The following is a 21,920-nucleotide window of genomic DNA, read 5'->3' as shown; positions in this document are numbered from 1 at the left end:
GATGTTAATGCCTATACTAGCTACTAAATATAGGTAATTAAAATTATTTTACTGGTAGTAGTACCTCTTGTGAGTCCGCGCGGGCAGGTACCAGCGCTCTGCCTATTTCTGCCGTGAAGCAGTAATGCGTTTCGGTTTGAAGGGTGGGGTAGCCGTTGTAACTATATTTGAGACCTTAGAACTTATATCTCAAGGTGGGTGGCGCATTTACATTGTAGATGTCTATGGGCTCCAGTAACCACTTAACAACAGGTGGGCTGTGAGCTCGTCCACCCATCTAAGCAATAAAGAATAAAGAACAAAAAAAAAACCATTGAATTAAAGATCGCATTTAATTCATCTACGACAATCGTATGGACACGTTCAAAGATTTGTTATGCCGGTCTCGGCGTACGTGAACGCAACATGAAATAATATGTTAAATTAGCACAAGGCTGCGACTTATCAGCTCTAACGATACGCCGAGCTCCACTAATGCTGGCATCACGAAATAATGGATTTACAAATCAACCGGTGCGTTAGTATAGAACGAAGTTCACGAAAAAAAAAAAAAAAAAAAACCTGTTATATTTACTTATACTAGTGGTCGCCCAGTGATCGAAATTCGACCATAATTATTAACTAGATGATGATGAGGTTTTTATTTGATAACGCCATCTTGTTGTGTTTTTAAAGGGGTTAGTTGCCCTCAATTAAGAAAAATAGTATTACTATTCGCCAATAGATATCGGGAAAAGTTGATTATTGAAAACACGAATAAAACAACATTTTCTGAAAATAAATCGTAGCTAGATCGATTTATCGCCCCCGAAATCCCCTGTATACTAACACATTAACATTCTGCACTCCTTTTCTATATTCTGTATAAGTGTGGGAAATTTCATACTCCTCCGTCTGCGCAATTTTCGTAAAAAGGGGTACAAAGTTTTTGCTTCACGTATTAATGTATATATAGATGTATGATAACAGTCTTCGATTTTTCGAATATAAAATGTATGAACGTGAGTCTCCGATAGCCTTTTTTGGTGACGATTGAAAAAAAATGTATTTTGTTATCAGATATAAATGAACTATATGTACTATTTAAAAATGACACCCGTAATGCCCGGGCTATTCGAGATGCCGCCGACTTATGGTTTCAATGTTTGAGAAATATTACTACTTTACGCACGGTAGGAGGTCTTGTCAGCTCATACAGATATATACCACAATTTTACTTATTAACTTTGAGAAGCGGTGATTTGCGATCCAGTTTGAAGGGTGGGAGTATCGTTCAGGCTGTGATTTTTACGTAGGCACTTAGCAAGGTAGTCTAAATCGTTTGTCTACGGAATTAAACAAAAACTATGTTTCGAATCTAACTTCAATCGACTTTTTGGCGTGAACGCGAGGAGTGAAGTTGTGTGATTTGTTTGATTTTGTCTATTTAGTGTTTCTCCAGGTTAAAATGCATAATAACGGTGGTTTATTAACTGTTTAGTGGTGGTTTATTACTGTGAAAGTGCACAAATGTGGGAAAATAAAACAAAGCCGCTGGACGTAACTTCTCGGGATCCACCGCTGAAAAAGTCTCAGTAAATAACCATTATTTTACTGAGATTATATTTCATCCCATATCATCACATCTCATCTCATTTCATTTCACTTCACTTCACTTCTTATTATCACTTTTCATATAAATATATTAGGATTAGGCTGAAGGTAAAAAAGATTAGGTATAAAATAGGTATAAAATATTAGGCTGTATGCCGTTCTACACCTTTGCCTTTGAAGTTGGAAAAATAAAACTACTACTAGCAGTACTAGCTTCAATCAAATATTTAACGTCATTCCATTTATTTACGTCACAGTTTGCTACCTATATCGAAGATTTTTATCGTATTTTTCGAATTCCCGCGCGGAGTACACTCGTAATTACGTCATCGCCGTGTATCTATTATCAACAGTTTTTTTTTTTTTTTTTTTTTTATGATTGAAAGTTTACTGGTGGCCCGAAGGCCTTTCCAGTTTCACCAGGACAGGTGGGCGAGCAAAGGCTCAGCCAAGAGGGGTGGGATTTGCTAACAACTGCCCGAGCGCCTCCGAAGGAGACCTAACAACTCAAGAGCAATTGTTTCGCGAATGAATCTACTACCGGATCGGAATCGCGACCCGCTGAGAAGATCCGGCGAGAAACTCAGCGGGCTGATGCATGGGTTAGGTTGCACGTCGACCTCTTTGTCGAGTTCGACGAGTACGGTTACCGGGGTCCCTAAGCCTGCCCCTAGTATTAGAGCTGAAGGCATCTAATGCAAAGGTTATTGGATCTGATGGATCCGTAAGGACGTGTCTAGGGCGTCGACGGTGACTGGCTCCTGCATGATCAGGATTCGGGGAGTAGTCAGCGGCGGCAACGATAAGGCGATTATCATGACGCATAGCCTTATCGAAGTATCGTTCCGACGCTGACTTCATGTATTTCCGAATTGATTCGAGGCCCAGGTCGTCGTGTAGGTCAACGTTCCTCACGAACCACGGAGCCCCGACAGCTAACCTGCAAAAGCGGGATTGTAGGGATTGGAGGGTGTCTATGTGTGTGCGGGCCGCGTGAGCGAACACCACACTCGCGTAAGTCATGACGGGCCTTATGCAAGTTTTGTAAAGTGTCACCTTGTTCCGAAGGGACATTTTACTCCGCTTACAGATCATGGGGTAGAGTCTACCGAGAATAAACGCGGCACGGTCACGGACTGATTTTATATGCGGGCGGAATGTCATCGATGCATCCAGGGTAACGCCCAGGTACTTGACCTTCCTGGCCCAGGGTATGGGTTGTCTAAAGAGAGTAATCGGGGGTGTGAGATTCCTCCTCCTAATCCGGGAGGAAGTCCGTGTGGAGCTTCCCCTCTGAAATAGCACCGCAGTACTTTTCGCTGGGTTGATGTCTATGCGCCATTTTCGGAACCACTGTCCTAGGGCTAGGGCTGCGCTCTGAAGCTTCTTCGCGATTAGGGACTTATTTCTACTAGAATAGTAAACAGTCGTGTCGTCGGCGAATAAAGCTAAATGGGTCGGCGGCGACCGGGGAATATCGTTGACGAATAAGCTAAATAGGAGGGGTGAGAGGACAGAGCCTTGCGGGACTCCAGCTGTGAGAGGTCGTGGGGAGGAGCGGGTTCCCTCGACTCGATATCGAAAAGAGCGGTTCGACAAGAAGTCCCGTATGATGAGCACGAGACTATCCGGCACGCCCATGTTGAATAGTTTGAAAATCAAACCATTGTGCCAGACTTTGTCGAACGCTTTTGCGACGTCGAAGAAGAGAGCTCCCGTGTATAACGGTTTTGGTCGATTAAGCCCCACAAGAATGTGCTCCGTGAGGCGGTGCACCTGTTGAACGCATGAGTGATTTGTACGGAATCCGAATTGTTCATCGATAAGAATGCCCTTGGATGAGACGAAGTCTCTGAGGCGTTTGTAGAGCAGACGCTCATACAGTTTGCCTAGAGACATGAGGAGGCTAATCGGGCGGTAGCTCGTCGGATGATTTTTTGGTTTACCGGGTTTATGTATGCCGATAACGTCCGCTTCTTTCCACACCGCGGGAAAGATACAGTTCGCCATAGCGGCATTGAAAATAGATGCCAACATCACGATGAGTTGGACGGGTAGAAGTTTAATAACGCGGTTGGATATACCGTCGGAACCGGGAGCCTTGCGAGGACGTAGGTCTTTGATCAAGTCTTTAACTTCCATCGGGGCGACGGGTGGTAACGCATCAGAGGGTGGCAAGGAGGCTCTGCGTTCTACCTCACTGTCTACTAATTCTACATGAACAGGGTCCACGGATTGAGTGCTGGGCGTGCACTGGGTTTGCAATGTATCGGCCAGCAGCTCTGCTTTTTCGTCATCATCGAACGCCGCGAGTCGGCCTGAGGGGCCTACGAGGGGGGGCATAGTTACTACCGTATCCGATTTGAGAGTACGAGCTAAGCGGTAGTAAGACCTTTGGGAGGGCGCGAGTCCTTCTAAGAAATCAGACCATCTGGCATCTCGGACTTCGGCGATGCGAGACTTTACGTCGCGTTGTAGGGCACGCATTCGAATACGATTTTCCGCGGTAGGATACCTGTCGTAGGCGCGTATCGAGGCGTTCTTAGCTCTAAGAAGTTCCCTAATATCGTCGGACAATTTGAAGCGGTGAAGGAAGTCCTCCGCTACAACTTGTTTCGATGACCTATCTAATGTCGAGGTGATGTGTGACGTTAAGATGTCTATGGCTTCAGCGGTATCCTGAGGAGACGGGATAGAGTCCGGGTTAAACGGGAGCGATGGTGGATCAGATTCAGCCAGGCTGATGCCCAGCGTGTGCCAATCCACCACAGTCCTCGTGACGGGAACGGAATCGGGAGCGCGACCGAGCTTCATAACGACGGGACGGTGGTCTGAATCTAACTCTGAAACTACTTCGATCGAGTGTAAGCGCAGAGTTACGTTTTTTAATAACGCTATGTCGAGTATATCCGGGCGATGCGCGATATTTAGCGGGTAGTGAGTCGGGGTTAGCGGAGCGACGATATCGAAGGCGAGATCATCGACTAACGCGTCAAGCCGCCTGCCATTCGGGGTTGTGGTGTGTGAGTTCCACCTGATGTGTTTACAATTTAGGTCGCCCGCCAGAATGACAGAGCTCCCCATACCGAGCAGCGCCTCGATATCACTGCTTAGAACGATCTTATCCGGTGGAAGATAAACGGACGCGATAACGATCGGCGCGTGTCCCGTCAGTGAGATTCGGCACACTGATGCTTCGATATTAGCGAGCGCGGGAGGATCGAGCGGGACGCAATGCAGGGCTCTTCTATAGTAAATGACGGTACCACCACCACGGGCAGAGAGCCTGTCGTTCCTGACCATGTTATAGTTCGCGATTTTAGGGTCACGGCGCGCGGGCTTAAGTAGTGTCTCCTGCACTAAAAAGATATCAATTTGGTGGTCACGCAAAAAGTCAGAAACCTGATCACGTTGATTTGCGAGACCGTAAGCGTTAAAAAATCCTATCGTTACGGATAGGGGCTTTATTCTACTTATATACGCCATTGATTACCGGCGGAGTGAGGGGAGGACGTACGTATTTAATGACGCGTATACGTCGGCGTATTCCTGCACAACGGCGATAAAGTGTTGTGCAGTGGAGGCAGCGCGAATGGCGTCGCCCAAAGCGTTAACGCGCTCAAAGTTGATCGACTGAAAGAAGTCGATCGCTAAAGCGAGATTGTCGGACGCGGTCGGAGGGCAAGTCGCGGGAGAGGGACGAGTCGCGGGGGCGGGACGAATCGCGGAGGAGGGAGTTGTAGCCGTGTTCGTGTACGGCAGCGGTTTTGCCCAGGCCGAGACACTGGGCACCGCCGCCGGAACGAACGCTGGCTTAGCCTGCGACGCAGAGGGTGCCGAGGCTTTGATGTCTGGGCCGGAAGCTCGGAGGCGGTTTTGGCGGGCGACGCGGCGATTTATTTTAGGGGCTCGGGGGCAACCACGGTAATTCGCGGGGTGACCCTGTGTTCGACACAGGACGCAGCTAGGCGGTTCCGTCGCGGTTTTTTGGTCGCGAGCGCAGAGGGCCGTGGCGTGATCGCCCAAACACTTAACACATCGGGGGCGCGCGATTATCAACAGTATCAAGCACGAGGACGTATGTAGCAGCATGACGACCGAAATATTTCTAATAATAAGGCGGAAAATGTAAAAGGTAATTTTCATGGAAACATTTCAAAGGGAAAACGATTCATTTTTCACTTGTCAACATAGCATTACTATTTACTATCGCTCATCCAACAAAAATAGCAAAGGAATTAAACAACATCCAATACAAACCCATGCACGCTTTCTACACACCACAACTACAACCATGTTGCAACACTTGAAGCATGTTAGCACCCACTTTTTTTCGAGACAAAAGAACTTTAGCCGGTTCATTGACTGTTTGTTTTTAAAAACTCAAATTGATTGCCACATTGCGTCTTTCAAAGAAGACAAACCGAAGTATAGTCATAGACTTGAATGACATTTCTGTCGTTTGTCAATTAGTCATTATCCGATCATCTACGATACTTGCGATGCCAATCACGAATTAATTACAGCTACATTTAATTGAGCAAATGTTTGATCGACCTAATATCCTCGTGTAGCTAAGCGCATAGCCGACTCGACCAGGTGGCTAATATAAATCATAAAGCCGATATCTAAGCCCGCTCGGTGACCGGTTGCGAAACAATTTATATTGTGACTATAAGCGTTATTAAATGATTTTATCAATGGACGTTGAAAAATTACAGTCATTGCTTATTCATAAGCGCTTTAGTTTTAGTTCTTGAATGTTTTGTTTCTTTTACGCTTGGCTACGAAAACGAAATGGACAAACTCGACCGGTTTCGATTTACTTACTTGCATGATAAAAGTAGCGCGTGGTTTTGCGCGTAGCAAGATAATTGAGTTCAAAAATAATTTAAAAGTTGTCTCTTAAAGTTAAAAGTATAAATTAAATTAATCATTAAAAACTAACCCATTTAATGATAATTATAATGATGGGATACTGGAGAAATCTAGAAAAAAATTCAATTTTCAAAGCCTATCTTGAAGTAGTTTGGGTGTTTCTTGTTATTCTTTAAGAAACTTTAACCGTTTCCGCAGCGCACGCAGCGACAGCTCTCAAAAGAAAAAAAGATCCGATTTTGAAACATTCTTTATTAGCACTCCGCTCGTATTGCTTTTAGCATGATGTTATATAGCCTATAGCCTTCCTCAATAAATGGGCTATCTAACAATTCAATATTTTTTTCAAATCGCACAGGATTCCCTGAGATCAGCGCGTTCAAACAAACAAACTCTTCAGCTTTATAATATTAGTATAGATTCAGAAATAATGGAACACGTTCTGTTCTCTCACGAAAAAGACTTGTTTATATCCTTCTCTGGTCTGTAACTACCAGGTACGTAGCATCACGAGCGTACGAAGCGAACGCATTGCCTTATTTAATGTATCTTTTATGACCGGCTTTGCCAGGGTCAAGTGATATAAAATATCACGTGTGTTAACAAAAACTCAAAAAAACCCACTTTCACATGCATAATATTAATATAGATTATAATTTAAATAGCTAGTACATACTAGCTATACTAGATAAGTATTCAAATATAACAGCTAACATTTAAAAGGTGTGCCCGACATTTCTTACCTGAATGTTGCCGTTCAGGAGAATATTATCATTTTTTTTTTGGCTACCTATTCGCTGGTAGCCTAAGGGATTATTCCAGCTGCGCCCGGACGGGTTACTGAGCTCACGGGCTCAACCTAAGAGAATTTGCTAACACTAGCCCTAGCAAGAGCAGTGCTTTGCAGAATCTACCACCGGATCGGAATCGCGACCAACTGAGAAGATCCGGCGAGAAACTCAGAGGGCTGTGTCTTATGGTTTAGTTCGACGAGTTAGACGAGGACGGTGACTGAGAGGCCTAAAAGCACCGAGAGTGAATCCGGGGGGTCCGACAAGACATGTTTCGGGTGTTAACGGTTTTGCGTTGCTCCGCCGTGGTCCGATAAGATATTATCATGAACGTCATATTACGACATAATTTTGAATGGATCGCTGGGAAAATTGATACAGTTGTCTTTTTGTGTCGAGTAACTATTAATGCTTTTTTAATTTATTATTTTTGTGAATTGAACACAATCGCTTATGATCCTTAGTTACTTAGTAGTTCCTTCAATATTTTTTTTATATAAGTAGCGGAACACACGGATTAGTCATAGCGAATTAAGTATGTGGAGTATAAGTACGACTCAATAAAACCCTATAACAGTTTTCTAACCGATCAAAGTCATTACGTTAAAACAATTTAAAAGATTTATGTCTATCTTAACCCACATTCGACAGGTGCAGGCAACTTAACTAGTAAGTTTGTAAGAAGTAACTTCATTTATGTAGCTCAAGTATAATATAATAACGAAAACTTAATTTGTTTCTTAATAAAACGCTGAAAGGATATTTTTATTTTGTAGGTCGCATTTCGTTCCTTGGAACTAAATATTAGGTGTCTGGCTGGAAAATTAACCTATGCTAATAGAAACTTTTTTTCTTGAAATATTCGTTTTTTTTTTCAATTAAACGTATAAAGGAAGGTTATTGTTTTATTTACGCTGTCGCACAGTTTCGCGTTACCGTTTTTACTTATCTCAACGATTTATTACTGAAATATTTATCTATATATTAATACGTGAAGCAAAAACTTTGTATCCATTTTTACGAAAATTGCGCGGACGGAGAAGTATGAAATTTTCCACACTTATAGAGAATATAGAGAAGAAGTGCACAATGCTAATATTTTTTTAAAATAATGCATAAAAGATACGTTAAATCAATAAAGAAAACATTACACACACTACATACCATGTATTTGATGCACACACGCATGCATACTATTTATTGTCAAACTTTTGTTCTTGACGTCTTTGGTCAAATTGAGAATAAATTAAATATGGTTTGTCTTTATTAATATGTTTTTATAGTGTAGCCTTGGCGAAATTTGTGATTATAGAAGTATCAAATACAATCATAATAGTGTACAATCTTACAATTCCAATTATTTATAGTCGAATTTCGACTACTGCGGGACCTCTAGTTACCTTTATATCGTCAATGAAGAATTTTAAATGTCAATGAAATAAAAAATTATTATAATTAAAAACAAAATGGTAATAGCATGTAAGACCTCAATCGTGCAAGGCCGATCAAATAATTGCTCCGGATACATTTAATTGAGACTAATAAAAAAATGTCTTCGACGCATGAAATCTGTCGATAGTCAAATTGCTAATCGAATAACACGTTATCTTAGATAGTGTAACTGTTTGGTTTTATTGCTATTAAATATTAATCATTGTTGTAGAGTACATTCAGAGAACCTGTCTTATTTATTCACGCTTCTGTACTTAAGTGACTTGAGCCAAATTTGAATGCGATTGTAGACTACTAATAACAATAATAAATATATTTACTAACAATCACGCCACGTTAACTGGTCCCGTGATAAGTTCGTAAAGAACTTGTGTTACAGGTACCAGATAACGGAAATAAATGTAAGATTTTTATTACACACACACACATACATATATTTTAATATACATCCACAACCCTGGAAATGACATTTTATATTTATCATACAAATATCTTCCCTTGGCGGGATTCGAACCCGCGACCCCCTTGTGTAGTGACCATGTCACTTACCACTACACCAGACGGCCGTAGACGACTGTTTAAATCAATTTAACGATAAAATGATTGTTTTATGTGACATCGAAATGTTTAATGTGTTCGAAAGTTAAATCTGAAGATAAAAGCGATACCATTAACTTCGATCTCTATATGTCTTTTTTGGTCTCCGTAAACCGAAAGTACTGTACGATTTTAAATTCTCCTTTAAATATGTTATAAGGAACGAGGCGTCTTTTTTCATTTGAAATCTCGATACGAGCACGATTTTTCTTCACATTCTTCTAGAATAATTAATAATATTTTTAAAATTTCCAGTAAGATTATTTTCGTACTTTTTTTTTAATTTATTGTTAAAAGAAAACGATTTTTGTAAAGGTCGAAAGCATATTACTAGAGGTCCCGCAGTAGTCGAAATTCGACTATAATTAATTGGAATTGTAAGTTTGTACACATATAATAATCACAAATTTCGCCAAGGCCACACTATAAAAAAATAATAATAAAGACAAACAATATTTAATCTATGCTCAATTTGACCACAGACGTCAAGAACAAAAGTTTGACAATAAATAGTATGCATGCGTGTGTGCGTCAAATACATGGTATGTGGTGTGTGTAATGTTTTCTTTATTGATTTAATGTTTCTTTTATGCATTATTTAAAAAAAATATTAGCATTGTGCACTTCTTCTCTATATTCTCTATAAGTGTAGAAAATTTCATAGTCCTCCGTCCGCGCAATTTTCGTAAAAAGGGATACAAAGTTTTTGCTTCGCGTATTAATATATAGATAAATTGTTTACGTATTCAATGCGTAACGAAAATTTATTTCGATCGGTCACTCGCGCTACAAAATAACATTATGTATTTACCAATTATTACGTGTCTCCTAATGAGTGCGTAGTATGACAAATATACATAACGTTAAAAAAGTTATCCAATATAGCTTAGGTTACATATTATTTGAAGGTTGTATTTTTTATAAGCCAACAGTTTGGTTAAAATTTCTTAGTACAGCAAAGGATTACGAAGTTACGAACGATTTTATTAAAATAGCTAGCATTTAATTAATTGATTTTAGAACTGGAATTGCGGTGAATTTTAAGCCCGCATGGGCATAAATCATCATTTTGCTTATTTCTGCCGCGAACCAGTCAGTCGTTGACGTGTTATGATTGAGACATTATGAGGAGTGGTTGTATTTTGATGGCCACTATTCCGCGTTTTAGTGGTAGGGCGTCATGTGAGCCCTCACGGGTGGATACCACCACCACCCTGCCTAGTTCTGCCGTGAAGCAGTAATGCATTCCGTTTTGAAGGGTGCGGCAGCCCTTGTACTGTAAAAAGTGAGAGTTAGAACTCATGTTTCAAGATGGACGGTGGCATTGATGTGTTTAATGTCTATGGGCTACGATGTGGGCCGTGAGCTCGTTGATCCACCTCAGCTATAAAAATATACTACACATTTCAACCTGTTCAGTATTAATGTCTATTCTCCACGTAATTCGACACAGGCTTATAAAATTAAATATTTATGCAAATTTAACCCTTAAAGCTGAAGCATGAAACAAAAATAAAAGTCAAATTAGCTAACTGGCCACCTTTTATCCGAGTTCAATTAAACTCGGGATCTGAGCGCTTGACTAAAATGTCGAGAACTTATTATTGACTTAGTATGATTAGGAGCGTGTTACAAAACTTACAAAACCTCAAAAATATCTGAATATATGTTAGTCAGTACATAATAACGAATGAAATCCGATCGCTCTTCGCTGTCTGTCTGTCACTGTTAGTAAATTGTTTGTTTGTGTAGATTCAAATGTTTAATTTTAAAAGTAGTTTTAAATTAAACTCCATTGGCATTATCATGCCCATGAGTGGATCAGGCTAGCCGTGTGCTTGACTATAAATGAAAGTGTAAATAGAGGTCGTAATTTCATTGAATGATATACAAAATGATGTATAAAATAAGCGTTAAGTTAATTATTAAAGATTTTAATTTTGTATTCAAAATTCAAAGCAACCTAAATTTTCATTGAAATTTTATTTTGCTCTGATTTGCGCTTTGCTTTTAAATAAAACTAATCTAATAAAATCGTTTACGAAAACAATTGCATTTATTTTTTTAAACTACTGCTTGTGAACATTCATTCTGGATATGTATTTTGTAATATTGGCATCGTTCAATTTGTATTGTTCTTATAACTCTAGGCAGACGGGTAAAATCACGGACATCCTTCTGCTATATCGTGGATATGAGAACATGAATGATGCCATTAGACATGAGGTTAGGTATCTCGTTCTTCAAATGCATGACTCCCTCGCGACACGACGGGTACAGGCAGATTCCCACACGCCCTGCCAATGTTATCTATATATTAATACGTGCAGCAAAAACTTGGTATCCCTTTTTACGAAAATTGCGCGGACGGAGGAGTATGAAATTTTCCACACTTATAGAGAATATAGAGAAGAAGTGCACGATGTTAATATTTTTTTAAAATAATGCATAAAAGATACATTAAATCAATAATGAAAACATTACACACACTACCATGTATTTGACACACACACGCATGCATAATATTTGTTTATTGTCAAACTTTTCTTATTGCATAAAGTCTATGGTCAAATTGAGAATAGATTAAATATTGTTTGTCTTTGTTAATATTTGTCTAAAGTGTAGTCTTGGTGAAATCTGTGAAATTATAGAAGTATAATAGTCTTTTATAATAGAACCATAATAATGTTCAAAGTATAAGTTTCAATTAATTATAGTAGAATTTCGACTACCTACTGCGGGACCACTAGTAATTATAAATTGTTATAATCTAATCTCAACTGTCAGTTCTACGGCGCTCTATCCGCGACGTTGTTTATAAAAATATCGTATGAGAAATTGTTTCGTTGAACACACATTTCCACTGAAAAGCACAATTCCCTGAAAACCGATTTACGTACAGAAATACAGTAGCGCACTTAGAGATATAAACACGGAAATATCGAATTTGCACCGCAAAACGTTTTCTTTCGTAATTCATAAAAAATGTTTTGACGTTTGGATTACGTATTTTATTTTGAAATTCAACACCTACAGTTAATGTCATTCTTTATGTTTTACCCACAAAAATAATAATATTACATTGCTCTCATTTCAACCGCACTTAAAAACAAATGTTAAAATTTAAATTAAAATTGTAAAGAAATCACGAAATTAAGCCGTAATAGTGACGTTCGCGTTAACGATCCGAGAGTATGTTCGCATTTTTTTTTTTTAATTTCTTCACTTTATTTCGCTTTCGTTCGATCTATTGGCGAGTGTACCTCGATAGAAGCGTGCGCACCGACCGCGGTTATTAAGTAAACTGAAGGCTTATTGATAGACACGCACGATCGCGAACTTAATTGGGACGAGTGCTACAGTGTAATCTATATAATAATACGTGAAGCAAAAACTTTGTACCCCTTTTTACGAAAATTGCGCGGACGGAGGAGTATGAAATTTCCCACACTTATAGAGAATATAGAGAAGGAGTGCAGAATGTTAATATTTTATTAAATTATGCATAAAAAATGCATTAAATCAATAAAAAAAAACATTACACACTCTATTAGATACACACACGCATGCATACTATTTGTTTATTGTCAAACTTTTCTTATTGCTCATAGTCTGTGGTCAAATTGTGAATAGATTAAATATTGTTTGTCTTTATTAATGTTTCTAAGTCTAAAGTGTAGTGTTAGTGAAATCTGTGATTATAGAAGTTTCATAGGCTTTGACAATAGAATCATAATAGTGTAAAAACTTATAATTTCAATTAATTGTAGTCGAGTTTCGACTACAGGGGGGCCACTAGTAACTCCTAATACATAGATAATAAAATTCTAAATGTAAGAGTCGAAATTTTTGCGCTGCACTATAATAGCATTGTGCAAAAAAAAAAAAAAGTTCACCTGAAATCAGAGCTCACCTGATATTGATTGAATAAGCTGTAAAATAGCGGTTGTATTGTTTGTTATTCAACACCGGCTTCTGTTCTTGCGAGAAAACTTTTAAAACTAGTTCTTAAATCATAGGCGTTTAAACATAAATTCTTGAAGACAAGTTTTATCAAAAGCGATTTCGAATTGGAGTCACGTTTTTGCACGATCGGTATTTAGAAGAATTATATGAGTACATAAATGATTATACATTTTTAAGTTACTAACATAGATTATAAGTAATACTTACTAACAAAATGTAATATGTTTTTTCTGAAATAATGTATTAATAACTATAAATAAATCTATATGAGTAGGCACCCGGCGTTTGGCTTATTTCTTAAAATTATGTTGCTAATTTTTATGATACCACTTATGACCTTTTTTTATTGCTTAGATGGGTGGACGAGCTCACAGCCCACCTGGTGTTAAGTGTTTACTGGAGCCCATTGACATCTACAACGTAAATGCGCCACCCACCTTGAGATCTGGAGCCCATTGACATCTACAACGTAAATGCGCCACCCGCCTTGAAATATAAGTTCTAAGGTCTCAAGTATAGTTACAACGGCTGCCCTGTCCTTCAAACCGAAACGCATTACGGCTTCACCGCAGAAATAGGCAGGGCGGTGGTATCTACCCACGTGGAGTCACAAGAGGTTCTACTACCAGTAATATAATTTAAATTACCCATATTTAGTAGCTAGTATAGGCATTAAAATACATTAAGCCTAATGGCTACTGCGAGCATCATGGACGTCATCATTCGTCGTGAGAACTCAACTGATAAAAATATATAATTTATTTTAATTTGTCTTGAATATATAAGGATCATTATGATTTGTTATTCTTAGTAATTTCATTAACCACGAACTCTCCTAGTGAATTAAAAGGAAAATAAATTAACACGTTCACTGCGGAACAGGCCCAAATCAGCCTGCCGCGGAATTTCACCTGGTGCGGACGAAGAAAACTATGTCCCTCTCGCTGGTGCGGAACGATTATCTCAGGTGTTTGTAAAGGTACGACAAAGACAAATATATATTTGAGATTGTGGTCAAAAGTATAGGTGTTCCCTATAAAAACATCACGGCAGGCCTTTATCGGCCTATCACGCACTGACGGTAAAAAATATCAACTCGGTGCGGGAGGAGGCCTATTGTGGCCCGCCGTCCCAACAGGCTGTTGGCGGCCCGATACCGCACAGAGCGCCCGCCTCGCCAATTAGTGTTGGGCAAGCTATCGGAACTGACGTACGTTACGTTTTTTTTATTCCTTAAAATTAAAGGCACGATGTCAGGCAACAAAAGAAAGATAAATATTTTGGAAAATAAATTAATTTGCGGTGCAGATAGTGATAGTGACAGCAGTCAGGAGATATTTTCCTTCAAGAAAATGAAAAACTGCGGGAAACCATGAAGAGTTCCGAGGTGAAAAGGAAAGTAAAAAAAATTAAAACATACTGCAGAATGTGCAAGCAAAATCTTTGTGCGAAATGTTTTAAAGACAGCCATTAATAAATAATTAAATAAACAATTTTTATTTCTTTACTTTAATTCTGTTTTATTTTCGATATCCCCTTATTTTTGTCTTTCCCATCACTACTAAAAATACTTTCTAGTGCGGTTCTGGTCGATATCGACCCGCCACTTTCCCTGGTTTATTTCTCATTTTCTGTTCGGCAAATCCCGGGGCGAATCAAATCTAAAGAAGTTAGGTTCAAGGTTTTTCCAACAGTCCAAAAACTGTTCACCTACATTATGTTTTCGCAAAGTTATAGCAATTTAATCTAACCTTGTGCTGACGTGTCGAAAAAGACCTACCACGCACTGGCGGAAAAATCATTGGGGGCACAATTTGGCACGCCGCCGCACCAGACAAAGGTTTAAGATTTTACTTGCCGCAGCGAACGTGTTAAGTAAAAAATCAGTCCAAAGTCACACAGGGTTATCTGGTCCCATGGGTCTGCGTTTCAAAATAAATATAACTATATACATTAGAAACCCACAGATAGAACAAACAAAGTTTTTCGTCACACCAATATTTTTCGGTAGTAGGAATCGAACCCATGATGAACCTCACTCAGCCAAGCAGCACTAAGCCACACAAAATATACGGCTATATTAATAAATAATAAGCATCTGTATTTTATAAAGACATACACAAACAGTATATTATTTGTCGACTCGTAATATTTAAATCAAGAACACACATTTTAATATTTACGACCGCTCGGTGCTTCTCATAATAACGGCTATGATCAATACGGTGAGTATTTAGGGCATTAGGTTGGCATTAGTCAATCAATTTAATGAGAATGCGGTACATAACTGGATGTCGGGGCAGGCGTGTGCGTCTGTTTTATTTCTTGGTGTCAACGTATACTCCAGTTTTTTTTAAATAGTATTTCGCGTGCTCATTGGAAATAACACGATCTAGTTCAATATCGAATGCCTTATCTACGTCTACATTCCTGCGGACCGAACGGAAAGCAGTCGACGTCGCCCAAAACACGTCATTTCGGATCCTCCCGATCCACTAACGGTGCTTTTAGGCACCTCAAGCACCGGTCATCGTTCTCATCGAACCCGTTGCTTGCGACGAAGGACTCCACGAGTAAATTAACTCACATACACAGCCCACTGAGTTTCTCGCCGGATATTTTCAGTGGGTCGCGTTTCCGATCCGGTGGTAGATTCTGCGAGGCACGGCTCTTGCTAGGATTCGTCGATAGCAACGTCGTCAGGTCTGAGCCCCGTGAGCTCACCTACGAGCTCGGCGAATCTAGAATAACCCCTTGAGGTTACTAGAATAGGTTTTTAGGCAGCGGCTTGGCTCTGCCCCTGGCATTGCTGACGTCCATTAGGCAGCGGCTTGGCTCTGCCCCTGGCATTGCTGACGTCCATGAGCGACGGTGACCACTTACCATCAGGTGGGCCGTATGCTAGTCTGCTTACAAAGGCAATAAAAAAAAGGTACAAAATATCTAAGTCGAACATATTTCAATAAATCGTACAACAACCGAGGAAATGCATAAGATATGAAATATGCGTGTTTTCTATTCATAAGAGACACTAAACACGATTTATAGAGAAGCTTTATACCCTGCAGCTTTATAGCGTCATCCACGATATCTTGAAAATACGAGACGCCACTACATCTCATCTGAGTGCATTTTACGTACGTTTTTATTGTGTTATTTTATTTGGTTTTCGTATGATGTCTTATAGAAAGTCGTGATCGTAAAATTTGCCATGATACGATGATTTATACCAGTGATTTATTACTGGCGGTAGGACGTCTTGTGAGCCCGCACGGGTAGGTACCACCGCCCTGCCTATTTCTGCCGTGAAGCAGTAATGCGTTTCTGTTTGAATTGTGGGGCAGCCGTTGTACTGTTAAAAGTGAGACCTTACAAATCATGTCCCAAGGTGTGTGGCGGCATTTACGTTGTAAATGTCTATGGGCTCCAGTAACCACTTAACATCAGGTGGGCCAAGAGATCATCCACCCAACAAAGCAATAAAATAAAAAATACGGTGTTTTTTCGGTGAATTAATATGATAAAGATTTGTTACTGATTTTAAAATAATAAAGAAATGTTATATAAATCTCTACATCGACATGTGTACTAATAATATTCCGCTTGTCTAAACAGAGATGCTATGAAACGATATGATATGATACGATACCACATATGAGGTTCTGTAGCCAACCCTTGTAGTCGGCCCGCCTGGTGTTAGGGGGATACTTGAGCCCATAGATATTATAATGTTAATTCCACCATCTAGCGGCAGTATCTTGGAACATATCCTAGCGTATTTACAATATTCCTTACCATCAGTATACGCCAATTCACGTTCGCAGTACGCTGATAATCAGGGAAGGCCTCTGTCTAGTTTCCGGTGAATCCTTAGTATGCCTAGTAGAACAGCCACAGATAGCGATGAACTGATACTAATTTAGATAGATACAACAAAGTCAAAAGTTCAGAAAATAAGTCAAGTTGATATTATTATGATGAGATCAAAGAGCGACCAGATGTTTTTTTCATTCATCATTTTACTAGACATTGGTTTAATCAGTAGTCACTTTGTCAAAGATTTTGTCTTTCAGTGCCATTCGAAATTATGATGAAATGAAAGTTTATCCAATGATTTTGTTTTAGTCTGTGTGGGACTTAAGTAGGATTCCGGTAGATCCATGCTCAGTAAGGTAACGTTTTAAAGTAGAACTACTCCTCAAGATAACATAAGGTATAATATTAGCGATGGTATATATGCTAATTTTAAATAGTAAAATTAATAAAGAAATGAATTGTGCTTGAATTTTTTAATAGGATTTATAATGTATCATAATCAGCTAATCCGCTTTAGTGCAATAAACGTAAATGCAATAAACTTACTCTAAAATGGCTGACTCATTTCGTCAAACGGCAATTTATTAAGGAGGCGGTGAATCGCGAAATTCGGGTCTAAAAGCATTCTGAGTAAGGAAATACATTCATATCATGTATCCATAGCAGTAGCTTATCTATTTTCATACCCAAACTGCCTTAATACCTACAGTATTATGGTATGTGGATAGCCAGCACGAATTAATAATATCTGACAGTCCATTCCTATGAATAGCAGGATTGGTAATTAAAATGTAACATACTGTAATGTAACTTCTACATGGACGGATGATCTGCCCAATTCCACGGCATATTTATCTAGTTTTGCCTTGTGCTGGATTAAAGAGATACAGAGATAAGTTAAGTTTAATTTACCAAACAAAAGTGACGTCTTTAGTAAACTTCTGTCAAATTAATTCAGGCCACAATGTCGTGAAAAACATTTACAATGGTTTCATTAGAATTACTGGTGGTAGGACCTCTTGTGAGTCTACACGGGTAGGTACCACCGCCCCGCCTATTTCTGCCGGGAAGCAGTAATGCGTTTCGGTTTGAAGGGTGGGGTAGCCGTTGTAACTATACTGAGACCTTAGAACTTATATCTCATGGTGGGTGGCGCATTTACATTGTAGATGTCTATGGGCTCCAGTAACCACTTAACATCAGGTGGGCTGTGAGCTCGTCCACCCATCTAAGCAATAAAAAAAATTTAAAAAAAGGCGTTTGGCTAGTCTAGCCTCGTCCATTCGCAACGCGATCGATGTTTGTGATTTAATTCTTCTTATTTAATGGATTGGGAATCAAAACTAACACTTTTATTGTTTTAAGCTCGTTTGACATAAGCAATGTACTTCATAATATGTACACCTTGTACGCATTGCTTTGTGTGCATAAAACTTAGAACGTTGGAAAAACGTGTTTTTACGGTTACGGTTTTTGCCATTAAGGGGCACGATTTATGGGGCCATTCAGTGCACTTGCACTAGTTAAATTGTGTACAACGAAATGAAAATACGACTTCAATGGGAATTTATTTTCTAAAGCTACATTTTTAGCTCGGAAAATTGAATTTCATCATTTTTCTACAAAATCCGCTTAATAACTTTCGATTGGAAGCATGTAGCTTAGTCTTCAGTCCTAAGCTTCTGATGTAACGTTAGCCATTAGCCTGTTATTACTAAACGTGGTGTAAGTAGCTCTCTCTATCCTTACACTTGCATTTCCAGAACAGCAGGCTACAGAACCTCATACTTGGTATCATATCGTATCATATCATATCGTATCGTAGCATCTCTGTTTAGACAAACGGAACATTATTACTACATATGTCAATGTAGAGTTTTATATAATACAACATTTCTTTATTATTTTATAATCAGTAGCAAATCTTTATCATATTTATTCGCCGAAAAAACGCCGTATTTTTTTTTTTTTATTGCTTGGTTGGGTAGATGAGCTCTTGGCCCACCTGATGTTAAGTGGTTACTTACATAGTTTGGTGTCTCTTTCGCTCATTTTTAAAGCCGATTGACAAAAGACAGTGTACCAATTTCTAGATTACTTTAATGAATAAGGCTCTGAGAGTAAGAACCTTCAATAGAGTGCACTTAATTCACGGAATAGATAAATAAGGTAATAAACCTTATTTATCTATTTCCGTAACTTAATTAATCAATCTTGATTTTAATTTGACCGACTAAACTAAAGAGGAGATTTTAAATTTTACGACATTACTGAAATCCATCATCTGACGCGGTGTAATCGTCAGGTTAAAATTATTTAATGCTTATTATCTGTTTTTTTTGTAACGAATGGTAGTATTGTTTTACGTTAGTAACAGAGGCAAATAATGTAATGCCGAATAGATTTGCTATAAATAGCAGAAACATAAGAAAATTTATGAATGGATCCAAATGTTTAACGCCAAGTTACCTCTATCATAAATAGGATGTATTTTTTGCAATAATACATTTGTGGAATACATACCCTATCTGTCGGCAAATGTCTTAATGTAAAAAAAAAGTCTTATTCTTCAGGAAAATGAAGTGGGTAATGCTTTGCTCGTTTTGATGTATCTTTTTTTTCCACCTATGCCTAGCCTTGAGAGGCTATTTCAGCTTCAACCTAACGTGTGTAGGTGAGCTCACGGGGCTCAAACCGGAGTGTTGCTAACACTGACCCTAGCAAGAGCAACACTTCGCAGAATCTACCACCGGATCGAAAACGCGACCCACTGAGAAGATCCGGCGAGAAACTCAGTGGGCTGTGTCTATGGGTAGATGTTTCTTGATGATTGTAAGAGTTTGGAAGAGCACATTGGTTAAGATGTCGCAACTTTTGAGCAGTATCCCTGCTAACGTTTTTGCCTCTCTAAGCATACGAGCATACCGTCCACCTGTTGGTAACTAGTCACCGTCACCTATGGACATCAGGAATGAAAATGTCTATTATTGTATGTAATATATCTTAAGGACCGAGCATAATAGGATGTTGATAATATGGGTACATATGTAATCCCTACAAGGACTACATATGTGCTACATAGCATTCAGCATGATACACTTGGGAGTTAGAGAAAGATTCGCATTTTAAATGACGGCAGCTAGTCATACTTCAAGCACATTCAGGTTCACGCATCACAACTTCCGTTTCTTTAATTAGGTTCCTTCATATTTTGAAAACAAAAATAAAAAAATCTAGTAAGTAATGTAGAATTGTTCTGCTGTGAGAGTAAACGTCAATTTCCTACGTATGGCTTATTTAAGACTCTAAATGGATACTGGATGTCGAAATCAACTTCGTTAGGTAGTAATAGGCGATAAGGAATAATTATTATCGATATAATTTAGAATATAATTGATAATTTTATAAGTATATTATTGATACCTAATCTACGGCAACAGAAATATATTCGGGTTTATTTAATGCGTTTGATTTGCCTCATATCATTGACAACTAGTTTATTATAATACATTAAATGAAAAGTAAAAGATATTAGACGAAGTACTCAACGTCATAACCTTAAGCAAATAACAACTTTGATGTTTAAGTAAACATTCAAATCACGAAGTAAACAAATGGCTGCATCATTTCAAATACAGATTTTTGTTTCGGATATGGAATTTTCATTTTTAAATAGTTTGTTTTTGGGCTTAAACGTAATAAATAATGCGAAATTTAAAGCAAACTCACATCTGCGACGTCGAAACTTGGTGTGACGATACATTCTAGCTTCAAAGTTCACTTCGCGATATCATTTCACGCGGCAACGAAAACGATTGTCTCCGTCGCGGCAAGAACACTTAAACTGAGCCCGCGTATTCTCCTCGATTTTATCAGCAAGCGATCTGACGTCTGAGTGATAAAATGTATTGTTACAAGTTTTCAAATTCATTGACTGTTTCCATCAAGCCGTTTCGTGTTGTTGACGTGTATGTAACGCGGAACTGTGACGTCATTAAGTCGTTTTTGTAAGGTTTTTTTACGGACATACTTGAAGTGTGAAGCCTCTTTTAGATGCAACTACATGAGTGTGGACTTGTGTTCGACCTTTGGCATTGGAATAGTTGCGACCTCGCACAAGCTTATGTTCGGTTCATGTCCACGTGACACCGGTTTTGGCTTCCAAAAATTAGACAGCAGATAACTAATATCTCTGAGCCTCCGAGCGGTGCAAACTTATGGTTTTTTTTTTAAATATGATAACATCAAAAAGGAAATGTGTAATAAGCATTCCGTATCTATTGTATACATCTCACTACAAAGTACCTCAAAATTATTTAGGTAATACTTAGTAGGATTGTTCCTAATCAGTACTTTTGGTTACGGAATTCGGATGTCAAAAAGTGTGAATGTAGCTGAATTGTAATTTATTCAGTTATGGACTAAAAATATGGTGATTCTTCTTCTTTCTTCTTCTTCTTTCATCTTCTATGTTGAAGAGTTTTATAGTAATGAATGTAAGTCTCGTCTTTTACGTTTTAGACAAGCAAAAAACTTTCTTTATAATCTTTCTTAAATGACCTTACTAGTGGTAGGTCGTCTCGTGAGTCCGCACAGATAGGTACCGCCACCCTAACTATTTCTGCCGTGAAGCAGTAATGCGTTTCGCTTTGAAGGGTGGGGCAGCCGTTGTACTGAACTGAGACCTTAGAGCTCATTTTTCAAGTTGGGTGGCGGCATTTACATTGTAGAGGTCTATGGGCTCCGGTAACCACTTAACACCAGGTGCGATGTGAGCTCGTCCACCATCCAAGCAATAAAAAAAATCATAAGTGGTATTATAAAAAT

The 21,920-nt window shown here is 38.8% G+C and overlaps 1 protein-coding gene across 9 annotated transcripts in view; it reads right to left on the bottom strand.

Annotated features, from left to right (window-relative positions):
- Nucleotides 1-21,920, bottom strand: part of LOC101737283 (high affinity cAMP-specific and IBMX-insensitive 3',5'-cyclic phosphodiesterase 8) — a 300,600-nt gene that overhangs the window by 147,397 nt on the left and 131,283 nt on the right. For 3 of the 9 annotated variants that reach the window (XM_062674046.1, XM_062674048.1, XM_062674049.1), the window contains exon 1: nucleotides 20,823-20,960. The exons of 5 other annotated variants lie outside the window; for them this stretch is intronic. In XM_062674046.1, coding sequence (XP_062530030.1) covers nucleotides 20,823-20,856 — 34 coding nt within the window. In that variant the 5' untranslated portion in view covers nucleotides 20,857-20,960. Of the gene's footprint in view, nucleotides 1-12,574; nucleotides 12,591-20,822; nucleotides 20,961-21,920 lie in introns of those variants that run through there. One more of the 9 variants, XM_062674045.1, reaches the window with a different exon arrangement.

This window comes from Bombyx mori, chromosome 19, assembly GCF_030269925.1.
Source record: "Bombyx mori chromosome 19, ASM3026992v2".
In the NCBI taxonomy this organism is placed as follows: domain Eukaryota; kingdom Metazoa; phylum Arthropoda; class Insecta; order Lepidoptera; family Bombycidae; genus Bombyx; species Bombyx mori.
The sequence above is the reverse complement of the archived record's forward strand: the minus strand, read 5'-3'. Positions and strand labels throughout refer to the sequence as shown.